General features: G+C 37.2%; 1 protein-coding gene across 1 annotated transcript in view; it reads left to right on the top strand.

Moving 5' to 3' along the window:
* The window catches only part of LOC101530122 (cytochrome P450 7B1), a 181210-nt gene that overhangs the window by 155537 nt on the left and 10704 nt on the right, over positions 1-14969 (top strand). The window contains exons 3-4 of the mRNA XM_058668673.1: positions 4904-5491; positions 5957-6163. Of these exons, the coding sequence (XP_058524656.1) occupies positions 4904-5491; positions 5957-6163 (795 nt within the window). The remainder of the gene's footprint in view (positions 1-4903; positions 5492-5956; positions 6164-14969) is intronic.

Genomic DNA, 14969 nt, shown 5'->3' with positions numbered 1-14969 from the left:
TACATTCTTGCGTGATGAGCAAATGATTGTCACTTGAAAAAGTCCCAAAGGACACAGATGTCACCTTAATAAGGAAATTAAAAGGTACATCTTTTCATGAGAAAGTGTGTAAATTCGTGACCTGTCGCAGAAAATAGTTCTCTAATTGGTTCTGTGTGGTGGTGCAGAGAATCTTTTCCCTTAGATGTCAGCCCAAAGAAGCTTCACCGCACGTCATTGTCAAGAGTTAGTGAAATCTCCCTAATAAATGGGTGTGTAGGTAAATGTTGTTATCTTCAAAAATAACAAGTTGGTTCCTATTGTACTCTCCCATCTAGTGTTTTCAATTTGAGATATTAATGACATTCTATTGAATCAATTAAAACAGATTAAAAGTTTATAATTTTGTAGAATTTCTTCAAAATTCAAATTTCTCATACTTGTTCAATGGCTATGTCTATTCACAAAAGAGCCAAAGAGTTGCCCTGAATTCTCATGGCTAGGTTGTATTTTGTTTTAGTTTTTGTTTTTGTTTAAGATTTGCTTATTTTTATTGGAAAGTCAGATTTACAGAGAGAAGAAAAAGCAAAGAGAAAAAGATGTTCCATCCACTGATTCACTCCTCAAGCGGTCCCAAAGGCCAGAGCTTAGCCAATCCAAAGCCAAGAGCCAGGAGCTTCTTCTGGGTTTCACACGCAGGTACATGGCCCCTAAGGCCTTGAGCCATCCTTTACTGTTCTCCCATCCTTTGGGAGCTAGATGGGAAGTGGAGCAGCCAGGACAAGAACTGGCACTCGTATGGGGTCCCAGTGTATACAAAATGAGGACATCAGCCACTACCCACCATACCAGGCCCACGGCTATGTCTTTATACAGCAACAAATATCTGAAATGTAAGCATCTAAATTCAACTTATGGTTATACAGATGTCAAACTTCTTATTTATGAGACACTGAGCTAAGTGACTTGAGTTTTTTTTTAACATAATATTCAACACATTTCAAATCCTGTGTCTTTAGCTTTCTACAGAATTAATTTTGAAGGATACAAAATGACTGTTGAATCGAATTAGTAAAGGGTTATATTTAAGTTATATAGCAATGGTAGAGTTAATATTGTACAGTCCAGTTAACTGTTAAAAAGAACATGAATCAAACAATTGGTAAGAAATACGTGAAATTTTTTTATCTGATTTCAAATTTAATGTTCAAAGAAATGACTTGATATTTCAGTTTTGCAGACTTGGGCTCCATTTTGACATTTGTATTTTAGACAAATGCAAACTCTGATATTCTTTAAATCAATATTTCATACCAACTGCTGACAGCATTCTCTTCTCTTTTGAAAACATGGCGAAGAATATTGTCTCTACCCTGCGATCTCTGAACCATACAGCATGCCTGTTGACACTTGGCATTCATCTACATAAATTACACTGCAGCAAAAGTTAATTTTGCTCCAAGAATACATGGTTTTCGCAATAACTTTTGAGACAATTTCCTTTGTTGAGAAGTTTTAATTTATTTTATGAATGTATATGTGTTTTCCTGACTGTCTGATTAAAGATCACAAAGAAACTCTGGTTTTGCATCTCACATTAGCAGATGGTGGACAGATGGTTTAAATTAATATTAATTTTGGAAAACTTAGCTTAAATTGTTTATGCTGAAGATTAGAAGTTGGAAAGCCAGCTAACATCTCCAGGGTTATAAGTACTTCCAAACCCACTTGAAAAGTAAAATCTAGAGAAACAAAATGTCTGCTTCTGTAGCAATCCACAACTCAGACAGAAAGATGGTACATGAAATACAGTGCCTTTATGTTGAATAAAAGCAAATAAAAAGGTCGGAAGGAAATTAAAAATTCTAAAGTGAAAAGAGCCTAGAAAAATAAGAGTTTTATCAAAAAATTGATTTAAACTCATCAGAAATGTTTTTCAAAAAACAGAACTGATATGCAATTGATTTCTTTTTAACAAATTAATTTTTGGTGATTAATTTCTATCCTGGAATAGTTTTTTTCACAAGTTATATTTGTTGTATTTGATGTTAGCCTCATAGTTTCCATATCTTCCTTCCTAAAGAGTTTGCTATGATGGAAAGATGAGAAAGAAACAGGGGAAAAGAAAGAGAAAAAGGGAGAGAGGGATGCAGAAGGAGACAGACAAAAAGTAAGCAAGCAGATCTGGAAGAGGGGCAGAGAGCACATGTATTTATAATCAGAAATAAAACAAGACTTCTAACCATCCTCCAGCCACTAATGGAGTCAGCCCAGCAACAGGTGCATCTTGTCATCAAGTCTGATTATATTTTTTTTGTCTTTACACATAGATTTAGTTGCATTTGGATAATGTGCTGATAAATAACAAATTTTACAAGACTGTGTGTATTACAAACTAAATCTTTTGTATACTCTTTGAATTTTAGATAATAATGTAGCCATGAAGGTATTTAGCAAAATATTTTTTCATTTAATGAGGAGAGAAAAATATGAATTATCACCAGTAAAAATACACCGCTTTGCCTAAAACTGTACATTTTGCAAAATGATAGATTTGATTATTTTCAATTATTTGTCAGACAGATGCTAGAATGTTGATTTAATTAAACAGCTATGATAAAGCAAGTGACATAAAATGTGCCCAATTCCAGTATAGTCCTTTTTGCTCTCCCTGGGGCAAAAATCTAACTAATTAACTAACTGATCCAAATTACCAATCTGACCAAAATGAGTAGCCAACTTGCTGCTAATGCAAATTGCTGAAGGAATTGAGCGTGTGCCACCCACAAGGGAGACAGACAGTGCATCCAGAGGCCTGGCTGCAGCCTGATCCTGTTATGGGCATTCGGGGAGTGAGCCAGCAGGTGGGAAATATTTGTCTCTTTCTCTCTCTTGCTCACTTGCGCGGTCTCTTTCTTCCCCTTTCAAATAATTGAGCAAATAAACAAGAAGAATATTCCAGCCTTTATTTTAAAATGTCCTGTATCAACTTTAATTTCCATGATGCCATATTTGAGTTACCGCAAATAACAAGTAATAAGTTATTCACCTAAAATAGCTGTACACATTCCAATCCCCAACACACATAGGATTAACGAAAACAGTAACTAAATAGATATTAAGGTTTTTAGAATCACATAGACTTCAAATATACTTTGGACAAAAAGATTAATTAAACACTACTTGTGTAATATTTCTAATTAGAAGGAATCTTCAGAACATACCTATTTAGAAGGTGTGTGGTAGGGCAGTTAGGATGCCCAGGTGGGATGTCTATACTGCACATCAGAGTGCCTGGATAGCAGTCCCAGCTTGGCTTCCAGTTCCAATTACCTGTTAATGCATACCCTGGGAGGAGCAGATGATAACTCAAGTAGCTGAGTGTCTGCCACCCACATGGAGACCTGGATAGTTCACAGTTTCCAGCTGCAAGCTGGTCCAGCTTGCATGCAGGCATTTAGAAAGTGATATTCTCTCTTTCTCTCTCTCTCTTCCTCTCTCTCTCAAATAAATGCTTTTTAAAACACTGTAACGAGAAAAAAAGCAGCATTGCGTGAGGAAAAGAATAGTGTATAGAGTCCCTCCTTGTTCAGGCTGTGCCTTTAAAATGGCAACAGGATCTTGGCTGTTTCAACTTCTCCCGATTTTCTTATTTGTTTTTATTATTATTATTACTTGAAAATAATACCAAATGGCTACAGTGACTAGGGCTGGATCAGGCCAAAGCCAGGAACCAAAGGCTTCTTCCAGTTTTCCTAGTGGCTATAGAAGCCGAAGCTCTTGGCCCATCAGCCGCTGCTTTCACAAGCTCCATGCTGGTTCTTTCTGATTTCCTGAAGTTTCTCTACTGATAAACCTCGTAGTCAAGCTACGATTCTGCCAAGTCCCTGATAGGTCTTGTAAAGCCGACTATAACTTTGCTAAGGGTGCTGTCTTATGAGAATCACTTGAGGATCTCATCAAAAACCTAAACTCAGAGCCCTCAGTTCTAAGCCTTGTGAATTATAATCTTGTAGGAATCTGCATTTTTGCCAAGGATCTCAAGGTTTTTGTTTCTTTTTTTTTTTAATAATAAAATAGGCTTAGGCAACACTGACATATACGAAACTTAGTATTATCTGAAGGAACTTGTGCTGACGACTTGGCAAATTCCATTTTTTGCTTCCCTTACTTTGTACATCTCTCCTGTACCCTTGTCTATAACAATTCAGTGATCTCTACATCTTTATAACTCAAGAGAGAAGGCATCCAGAGAAGTCTCTGCATATCATAAATGTTGAAGGAGTGGAGAAGTTCTAGATTGGAACTCCGTATAAGTCATAGGTCAGTAATGACCTTGTATATGTTACTAAATCTCCCTGAACCACTAATTTTTATTTATTAAAAAAATGGAAATACTTTGAAATTTATGGTTTTGTGCCAGTGTTGATTTTGTGGATGCCTATTTCATATCCTAGGCATATCTGACTAGAGCTAAAATGACATTGCTAAGTAGGAAAATGATTTTGGTAAAATCTAAATTATCAGTAATGGAATGGCTTATTTTCAATTTAATTTACTATTTTTATTTGCAATTTATTCGGGGAAAATATGAGCAATGTGTAAGTCAAGAGGTTTTAGGAAAATTTATAAGATTTTCAACATATTTGAATGCTTAGTTGAAATGTGAAAGAGCAGTTAATTTTTTCAAAGGTCAGTAACAACTTCAATATATTTAACTACAAGCTTTTGGGATTTTTTTTCCAGCTTCTTCCACTTTTAAAAGAAACATGTATTTCTATTTAAAAGAAATATAATTCATTTTTAATCCATGCTATGTGTTAGTTGTTAGTGTCTTTCTAAGTCTCATTGAACTATTTTCAAAGTGAAGGTATATACTTTTGTTTTGCTACCAAATGAACTTATACTTATTTATTTCTTCTAGGGAAGTATCTGACATTTGTCCTAGACCCTTTCCAGTATCAATTCCTGATAAAAAATCAGAAACAATTGAGCTTTCGAAAGTTTAATAATCAAGTGTCAGCGAAAACGTTTTCCATCAAACAGTTGATGTACAACGCTGACATGGATGGGGATCTCCATGTCACCTATCAAAATTTGCAAGGAAAATCTCTGGACCTACTCTTGGAAGACATGGTGCAGAACATGAAGCAAATGTTTGAAGCTCGACTATTAAAAGCCACAAACTGGAAAACGGAAAAATTGCGAGAGTTCTGCAGCTCATTAGTATTTGACATGAACTTCACAACCATATATGGAAAATTTCTTGCTGACAACAGTAAAAAAGTTAGTGCGCTAAGAGAAAATTTTTTCAAGTTTGATGACAAGTTTGTGTACTTAGCATCTAATATACCCATTGAGCTCCTAGGCAATGTCAAGTTCATACGACAGAAACTTATAAAATGTTTGACATCAGAAAGCTTAGCTAAGATGCAAGGATGGTCAAAACTTGTTCAAGAGAGGCAAGAGATATTGGAGAAATACTACATACGTGAGGACATTGAAATAGGAGGTAAGAAACTTGTGAATGATTACTTGCCTAAAAATAATTTACAATAGACCTTTGAAATAAAAAGATAAAATGGTGACCTTGAAAATTTTTATGCTCTTTCTAATTGGCTAGCGATAAAATGTTTTACTCTGAAACAACCCTCTGTGATAATTGATTTTTTTCTTTTTTTTTTTCTTTTGCTGAGGTGGTAAAACAAGATACTTAATGGTGGTAATGAGAAGGAGTATAACTAAGCTGCATTTACTCTTCTTATCTCATCCTCCACCTCCCTGCCCCCTCCAACACACATTACATTTTAAACATTCTCATTAAGCAGAAAATTAGACTTCAGAAGCCTATTGGTTCTCATTAGCATGCACTGATCCTTGGCTGGGTCTGTGTCCTAACATCTTTTAATTAGCACACTGCAAATCTAATCAGTGTAATAAACGCTATTAATCTTCCTTTTCACTTATTTTCTCCCAGCACATCATTTAGGCTTTCTCTGGGCCTCTGTGGCAAACACCTTTCCAGCTATGTTCTGGACCATGTATTATATTCTGCAGCACCCAGAAGCCATGACAGCTGTGCGTGACGAAATTGACCATTTTCGGCAGTCAACAGGTCAACAGCAAGGATCTGGATTTTGGGTTAACATCACCAGAGAACAATTGGACAATCTGATCTACCTAGGTAATTTATTTTTATTGGTTATACAGAAAAGAAGGTACCTCTCCGCAAACTCAGTTTATCACTCATTGCTGTTTACCAAGAGGTAGAGGACACAGCTGCCTAATTGACATAATAACACACATTTACATCAATTATAAATTATGTAGTTTATAGCTGTACATACTCTCATTGCATGTAAACATCAAGGCCTAGGTAATTAACTATGCCAGTATGCAAAAGGCTAAACCAAAGCTTTGCAATTATTCAAAAACAAAGTTTATTCCTATTAAGTCATTTGATTCTGAGCATCTGTTGGTGTGCAAATGCTTTCTAAATATCCAGGCGCCACTTTGATGAGAAAATTACTAAAGATTGGAAAAGAAAGTATTGCAGAAATGCAGCTTCTATGCAAAATGCATTTATTCTTTTTGAAATTGGTGCAGCTAGGTTATTTTTTATAGTTTGGAGTGTGTGATTCCCCAAAACATAGTATTAAGTGTTTCTCACTGGAAATTAATGATTTAAACACATTCCAGAAAAAGGGAAGAAATAGAAAGGAAGGAGGAAAAGAAAGGCTAGAAGGAGAGAGGGAGCAATATAGAGGAGAAAACCAGGAAGTACAAATTACTTTTTGTGAAATGTCGATAATTTCTAAAATATGTACCAGCTAACGCTATGTCTAAGTTTTATTTTGTTTCTGCATAGGCCTCCACATTGTTACCTGAGATTTCCCAGCAGATCACCTTCCTCTGTGCTGGTTTTCCCCTACCGATACCTGATAGACTTGTACTCCCCAAATTAAACACCATGCCTGTGCTTATTTGCTGTTTGTTCGGTACTGACACTTTGTCCTGTGGTTTGTTAACTATAGCTTAGAATACAATATTCCAAGTCTTCTGGCACAAATGCAAAGGTATGTATGTGTCACTATTTGGACATTGTAGGCAAATATTTTAACTTTATAAGGTATGTGCCAGGTTTTGGAAATTATGGCTCTTCTAGCTCGCCCAGTCTTGGTCACAGCTATTTGTGAAGAATGGCCCAAGTGTTCTACAAATTGTTCCTTCTAATCACACTGACTCATTGGAGGTGACAGTGGGCATCATAGTGGCACTCAGCAAAAATGTGACACCATGTAGTTTGCTATCTTTAGGAAATATTATAAGGGGAACTTTATGCTTTGGTGGAGAAACCTAACAATTTCAAGTTAATAAGATGCAGATTTTTTTTTTCTTTACCAAGTTACTGGGAAGCAAGTATACAATTTTTGTGTAAAATCCTGAGTGGGTCCGTCCATTTAGATAATCAGTATTTTCTGGGCAGAATATTTGCAAAGACTTACGTTACATTTCTCATATATTCAAACAATCCATTGTATATTATGAATATAATGATCCATATTGGGGTGCATGCAAATTAGTTTCAAGGAATATGTATATACACTCTATACATAGTTATTACTACTAAATATTACATTCAAATTGATCAGTTCTCTTTTTATTCTTTTTGTAGAGATTCATTTTATTTATTTGAATGGCAGAGTGACACAGAAAGGAGAGAGACAGATATAGAGAGAGACAACAGAGAAAAAGAGTTTTCATCTGCTGATCACTTCCCAAATGGTTCAAAGAGCCAGAGTTGGGCCAGACCCAAGCCAAGAGCCTTGAACTCCATCCAGGTCTCCCATATGTGCAGCAGGAGCCCAAACACTGCTTTGCAAGGTGCATCAACAGGGAGCTTGATTGGAAGCAGTGCAGCTGGGACTAAAATTAGCAATCCAATATGGGATGCCAACGTTGTTGCAGCTAGTAGCTTAATCATTGCACCAAAACACAGGCCTCTATTCTCAATTCTCTATCATTGAAAGAAAATCTTCTTAATACCATTTTTAAGTTTTTTGAATTTATTCAATCAGAAAACAATTTAGGTCCTTTAAGGTCCATAATTAGAGCAATAAAATTCCTATGAATCGGGCCCAGTAGCATGGCCTAGTGGCTAAAGTCCTCACCTTGAACGCACCAGGATCCCATATGGCCGCTGGTTCTAATCCCGTCAGCTCCACTTCCCATCCAGCTCCCTGCTTGTGGCCTAGGAAAGCAGTCGAGGATGGCCCAAAGCTTTGGGACCCTGCACCCACATGGGAGACCCAGAAGAGGTTCCTGGTTCCCGGTTTCAGATAGGCACAGCACTGGCCGTTGTGGCTCACTTGGGGAGTGAATCATCGGATGAAAGATTTTCCTGTCTGTCTCTCCTCCTCTCTGTATATCTGACTTTGTAATAAAAATAAATGCATCTTAAAAAAAATTCCTAAGAATCCTCACATATTTGTAGCTCCCAATCATCAGTGATGAGTACAATACCAAAGTCCCAAGTGATACAGATAGAGCCTCAGCACCCAACAGGGCTTATTATTATCCCTAATGCCAGCAGAAGACAGTTTGATTACAACAAGGTAAAATGATGGAGTCAATTGTGAATTTCAGGAAAACAGCATGATCATTATCTTTCATTAATAAACAGGTTTTCTGCAAATCTGAGCAAATATTTATGGATAAATTAAACAGCAGTTAATCTACACTTAGTTATGGCACAGTTGTAAATCTCTCATTATATCAAAAGAACATTAGTTATATCTACAAAGGCAAGATTTATGTCTTCAATATTTACAGTATATTACGTAGTATGAGTGTCTGGTTTTACCCTTCTCATATCCTTAACCATAGAGTTGTGTTAATTTTTATACAATTTCGTTAGAAAAAGTATGTTGAATTTCGATCATTATAAGAAAAAGGATCATAGTGATATTGATGCTACATTGCCTACTTGGACAGAGAATGTTGATATTAATTCAGCAAAGCAGATTTTTCTCATACATGCTCTGCCTGTCAGTTCAAGTATTATAACGTCATTTAGTAATTATATAATAAGTTTCATAGAAATTGGCTAACACACCAACATCATAAAACTAGGTAAAGACACAACCAAAAATTGATGTCATTTCTGTGTAATTTCAAAGATAAAATCATAAATAATCAGTGTCACTGTGGTAAAAAAAATCCTAGAAATCCATCAAAAAGACCTTAACCGCTATTTTCTAATAAGATGTGTATCATTGATTCTGCAGTGCAGTTGGATATGAAGATTAGGATAGAGTTGGAGGTTCATATTAGAACATGGAGGTTATTTTTAAAAACAAAAATCAACTTTTGGTTTTAGACTAAATTTAGATTTACAGAAAAGTTAACAAAGGTCGTAGAGAGAATTCTCATGCATGGATAGTAGCATCTTGCATTAGTGTAGTCTATCATAATTTTTCCTATTATATTCAACATGATAAAATAAGTAAGAAAATTTCGAAGTTCATAAAACTCAGACAATAATAGTGAAGTTTAACAATATGCTTTCTTTACCAGATAGAGTGGGTATAATTTTTTTTTGAAATATTTATTTGAAAGGCAGCATTACAAAGAAAAAAAGAAGAAATGGAGTGAGAGATTTTCAATTTGCTGGTTTACTCCACAAAAGGCTTCAATTCCTAGAGCTGGGCCTGACAAAAACCATGGGTGTGAAGCAGCAAGCAGGTCTCCTGAAGTGGGTGCAGGAGCCCAAGCACTTGAATCATCCTCTGCTGCTTTCTCAAGGGAGTTGAATTGGAGGTGGGGCAGCCAGGACTCAGACCAGTGCCCATATAGATGTGGCCTTGCAGGCACAGCACTGGCTAAGAGTTAGTACTAGTTCACACGAGGAACTTCTTACTGCAAGCATCTTACACAGAAGTGCATCTGAAAGGCAAGGATATATAGGCAGTAAGATTTTTTTTATGTAATATAAAGCAACATCAGTGAAACTACTGATTTGGATATTCATCAAATTCTCAGCTTAGCATAGAGCTAAGTGAGTTAGATAAGAAATAATGGAAATAAACTAAAAGGATTGAAAGGGAGGTTTCATGAGAATTCAAATTATTATAGTTAGGTCTAAAACTCAACTAAGAATAGGATAAGAATATGTACAGCTTAGCAAAAAAGAGTTTAAAGTAGTTATTCTTGGCCTTGATGGCTCATTGGAAACAGCTTGGAGGGAGCAGGGGAGGTTAATGCTCATCTCTGGTGCTGTCTCCAAAACTTCTGATCTCATTGACTTGTCAGGAAAGTCTGATGGCTTTAAAAGCTCCCCAAGGGTTAATTCTTTGGACAAGTGGATAAAACACTGCCTCTCAACTCTAAACACAGGGGTTTGATTCCAAGCTCCAGGCCCTACTGTTGCAGACTAGGGGAGGCAGCAGGGATGGATCAAATAGCTGGGTTCCTGCCTCAGGTGGGAAATCTGGATTGAATTCCTGACTCCTGGCTTTCAACCTCAGCATGACCAAACCCATGAATTTGGACTCTTTCTGTCTCAGCTTCTCAAATGAAAAAGAAAAAAAAAATCACAATGAAACTATTTCTTTATTCCCCCATGAAGTCAAGGTTCAAGGTCTCTAAAGTAATTTTGATTGTGTTTCTCCAGGATGGAGTATTTGCTTGTTTGTGTATCAGTCCTGTGCGATGTTAACAGGCAGTCGTGGCTGCTGATAACCTCTGGGATATCAGAAAGTTCTAAACAAGTCAGTGGAGATATTATTTCAAAAATATTTTGCTCATCTGTTCCTATGAAACATTAATAGATATGTGGTATCTAGGACACTGAACATGATAGCTTGCATCTATTTTTCTGACTGAAATAGTACACCTAGTTCTGCAAGGCTGAAAAGGCACATTGAGTTCATTAAACATAGCAAAAAACTTAGCACCAAGTCATCTTTGGCACATAGAAAAGTGTATGAGAGTTGACATCACATGGTCTGAAAGGGCCATTATGTGGAAGAGAAATTAAGACTTTTTTTGTTGTCTGTGTGCTCTATAGCTCAATGTGAAAAACTGATTTCTATCAAATTGTACTTTTAGTTTTCCAATCAGAAATTCTGTAATATCAAATTGTTGAGACTAGATTTTTTTAACTGTTGTCACCACAAATAAGTATGTGAATTAATGTTCAAGATGTTAATTAGGTTGAGGCATTCCACAAGGTATACATCAAATTATATTGCTGCAAACCATAAGTACACATGATTTTTATTTGTCAGCTAAAAAAGATTAATTAGTGGTGAGCATTTAGCATGTTGATTAAGATGCTAATTGGTATACTAGCATTCCTTGTTGGAGTCTCTGGGTCCAAATCACAACTCTGCTCATTATTACACCCTAGGAAGCAACAGGTGATAGCTTGTGTGCTTGGGTCCCTGCCACCTCTCAGGGAGACCCACAGCGAATTCCAGGCTCCAGGTTTTGGCTTGCCCATCCCCCACTGTTGCATGCATTTAGAAGCAAGTCAGAGAATGGAAGTCTCTCTTTCTATTTCTGTCCTTTTCAAAATTAGTAAACACTACATAAAATAAATTTTTGACAAGTGAAAATGAGAAATTAAAATATTAATTAAAAAATGAGCAAAATCTGAAGTAAGGCCTTAGAAGCATCATGCTGCCAAATATCTTCTAATCTTGAACTACCTAAAGTGCAGTGTCCGTGAAGGCCAGATCCATGTGTTATGTTCCTTTTCCCAATAGCAACAATGGTCAAGCGGTCTAAACAGGATAGGATATTAACAAACATGTATTGACTATATGAATATTGAATTTATATTTGCATGTTTTAGCAGAGGACCAGATTGTGTCTACAGTGCAGAATGGTAGGCATTTGTATCAATACAGATTTACTTTTAATTTTACTTTGAAAATATAATCATTGAGCCAAGGATCTGTGATTTCTCACCTATGTTAAAGGCAGTGCAGACATGCACATTCACATACACAGGCAGACTAGAGTATCATGTTATCACAGCTTCTAAAGCCTCCATGCCCATCTGCTCATCCCTTTCTCAGTCACCTTCTCTTTAAGACTGCCCAAGTGTTCAGCCCCAGTGATTGTGGCAGGGCCTAGCTGTCCTTTTCACTCCAGCCACCACAGCTATCCACTTATCTTACCAAAGCTAATCAGATGGCATGCCAGGCTGTGCCAATCATTAAGATGACCCAAATTAACAGCCTGGCTATGTCACAGTACATTCATTCCACACATTCAGACATGGCCGAAGTGTGAGGCAGAAGCCTGGAAGTATTTGTTTGTGTTTGTATTGCAATATGCATTATTGGTGGTCATGAGCTGTTTTACCCTTTAAATCTGCAAATGAGTATCATCTGTCAATTACTACAGGCAGAATTGAGATGGGAGAGCAAACAGGAAGGTATCTGTGCCTTTTGCTATCAGCACGTTCTTTCATTTCAATTGCCATTTTCCTTCGTTGTTACATTGTAATACATCCTAGCTCAGATATTTTGATGGAAAAACATTGCTCAGATTTTTTTAGTAGAAAATTCAATCCAAACAGCTCTTCTATCCTGAAAAGAGAAACATCTTTCCTACCCACGTCAAGAAGGTAGCACATACGTGAATTCAGTGTGGGAATTTTGTACTACAATTTCATAGTATAGACTGGTCAGTGAAGCTCAATTCTTAATAAAGCACAAGTAACCTCATCTTAATCTGAATTATAATTGTCCACATCTTGCAGCATCTGGTACCAATTTTATCCCCAAAATATTTGCATTCTTAACAGCCATTTTGCCCTATTGCATTCAAATAATTAGAGGGCCCTATTACCTGCTAAATGTTCATATAAATTAGCAATCCATTATGCACAATAAGTTTTATAAAACATTTACAGATAGAGATCATGTTTAATTAAAATTAACTTCCATAAGACAGCCAAGTGCACTCATGGTTCAGAGTGACCTTTGATTACCTGTAGTTCTTGTTTTGGCCGCATGATTGACAGCTTGCTGTTTGGCTACCATGTTGAATTTTAGCTGACAAGACTTTGCATTTTAACTCAATTTGCCCGCCTATCACAAGCTGGTGGCAGGCCAGACCCAAGTCACCCAGCTTTGCCTCAGCAGCTTGCTCTAGTTCTCATTAGTACGCATTTATTCAGTGGAAATTGGAAGACAAATGCTTGAAGGCATGTGAACTAAGTATAGCAAATTAGGTTTAAAGACTGAATATTTATAAGTATATGGAAAGTTTTTTTTTTTAATTCTAGAGTGAATTGAGAACTGAGTGCTAGCTTTGGTATAAAAGAAATGAAGATTAAAAAGGGAAAAAGTCTAAGAATAACAATACTATAAGCTTTTTCTTTCCATTTTGGAATTTTGTAAAATCTCTCTGACAACACCTTATCCAATAAAAACCTGGCTTCTCTTTCATGGCGTGCTTGCACAATGAAATTTTGCACCTCGTGTGTGAGAAGGGGAAGAAAATAAGGGTCATGTTCATTTGTTGCTTGGTTATCCCTTGTTGTGTTTTAAATTGCCTTGTTTGTTCGGCACTAGCACAGAAACAGATGTTGCTCCACGGCGCAGGGTAATTTACTGTACCTCCTGGTGCAGCATGGAAGTCCTCCCAGGGCCCAGCTGGTCTGTCAGTGGCACTGGCTGGTGTCTGCTCAACTATGACAACTACAAGTAGAGGCTGCAGTTTTTTGATTGTGCAGTTGTCATTCTCCTCAGCATATAACTGTGCCTGCTCTTGTGGGACTGGTGGGAAAGCCGCTGGCTTTTGTGTCTGTGTGTCGTATTGCAGATTCACATAAGCTCAACTCTCCATTGTTGATAATAATGCATTACTTTTGTCATCTAATGATTATCGGCATGGTTGCTCAGAGCAAAAGCCAACCTTGTGTTGCACACATAACTGGTACCGGAAGGTAAAACAGATTTGTCACTTACGATCTGACTGCTGAGCCACACTTTGCGCTCCATTATTGTGATTAACTTCTGCCTAAGATATGCTTGCCCAATTGTCATGTATGATACTGGGGTGGGCACAAGCTGCCGTGCTCTCCAGGAGCACATCAGCCAATTGAATTTGACCATGTTATTCAGACTGAGATGCCTGTCCTGTCACAGCAGCCACCCCACAATCATTTCTGCTTTTGAATTTCTTCCTCCCACATCCCTACTGGACTTGTTGGGTGAACAGCACTGCTACATATGTCAGCTACCATTTCACACCACGAGCTAAAAGGATGCTACACTATTGTTGATCCAGCTGAGCCAGGAGCAGTACAGGCGAAGCTGACCCTTGCTTTTCACCATAGAAATGTTGGTTGTTGGTTTTCTGCCAGCTGAAATCCATCGTGTCAGGTGCCTTGTGGCTATCTGCAGTGGAAGCCATATTCCAAAACCAAAGTTCTTTTCTGGCCTCATCACCAACAAACCGATTTGACTCTGCCTGATTATAATAACGAAGGCAGTCCAAGAGAATATGCACAGGCTCACTGTACGTCACATTGAATCACCACACTGGCCACACAGAGTTGACCGCAGCCTCATTTCTTTAGACAAATGCATGCTTAAGGAAAAAACTCGTGGGAGAAGGCACCAAAACCACTAGATATCCCTTTGCAAGCTGTATACAGATTTAAGTTTTACTGAAAGAACGACTATTTTTACCTTTTGGCTGATGCAATTCCTCAGTGATGGACTTACCTTTAATAATCTAATAATATGCGTACACTGTGTTTCAGAGCTTTGCTGAACACTAACAAACTAGACTGTGTGAGTGAGAGAGAGGGCGGAGACAGAGAAAAGAGAAAGATAGAGAAGGAAAGAGAGAGGTTTCTAAATTACCAGTCATAAACACAAACATTTGTTATCTTGGGAAGGAGAAAAACTCCATTGCAGCTCTTTTTCATATTGCTGATTAGAATGAATCAGGCTTCCTATTACAGG

This window comes from Ochotona princeps, chromosome 9, assembly GCF_030435755.1.
Source record: "Ochotona princeps isolate mOchPri1 chromosome 9, mOchPri1.hap1, whole genome shotgun sequence".
NCBI classification, from domain to species: domain Eukaryota; kingdom Metazoa; phylum Chordata; class Mammalia; order Lagomorpha; family Ochotonidae; genus Ochotona; species Ochotona princeps.
The sequence above is the reverse complement of the archived record's forward strand: the minus strand, read 5'-3'. Positions and strand labels throughout refer to the sequence as shown.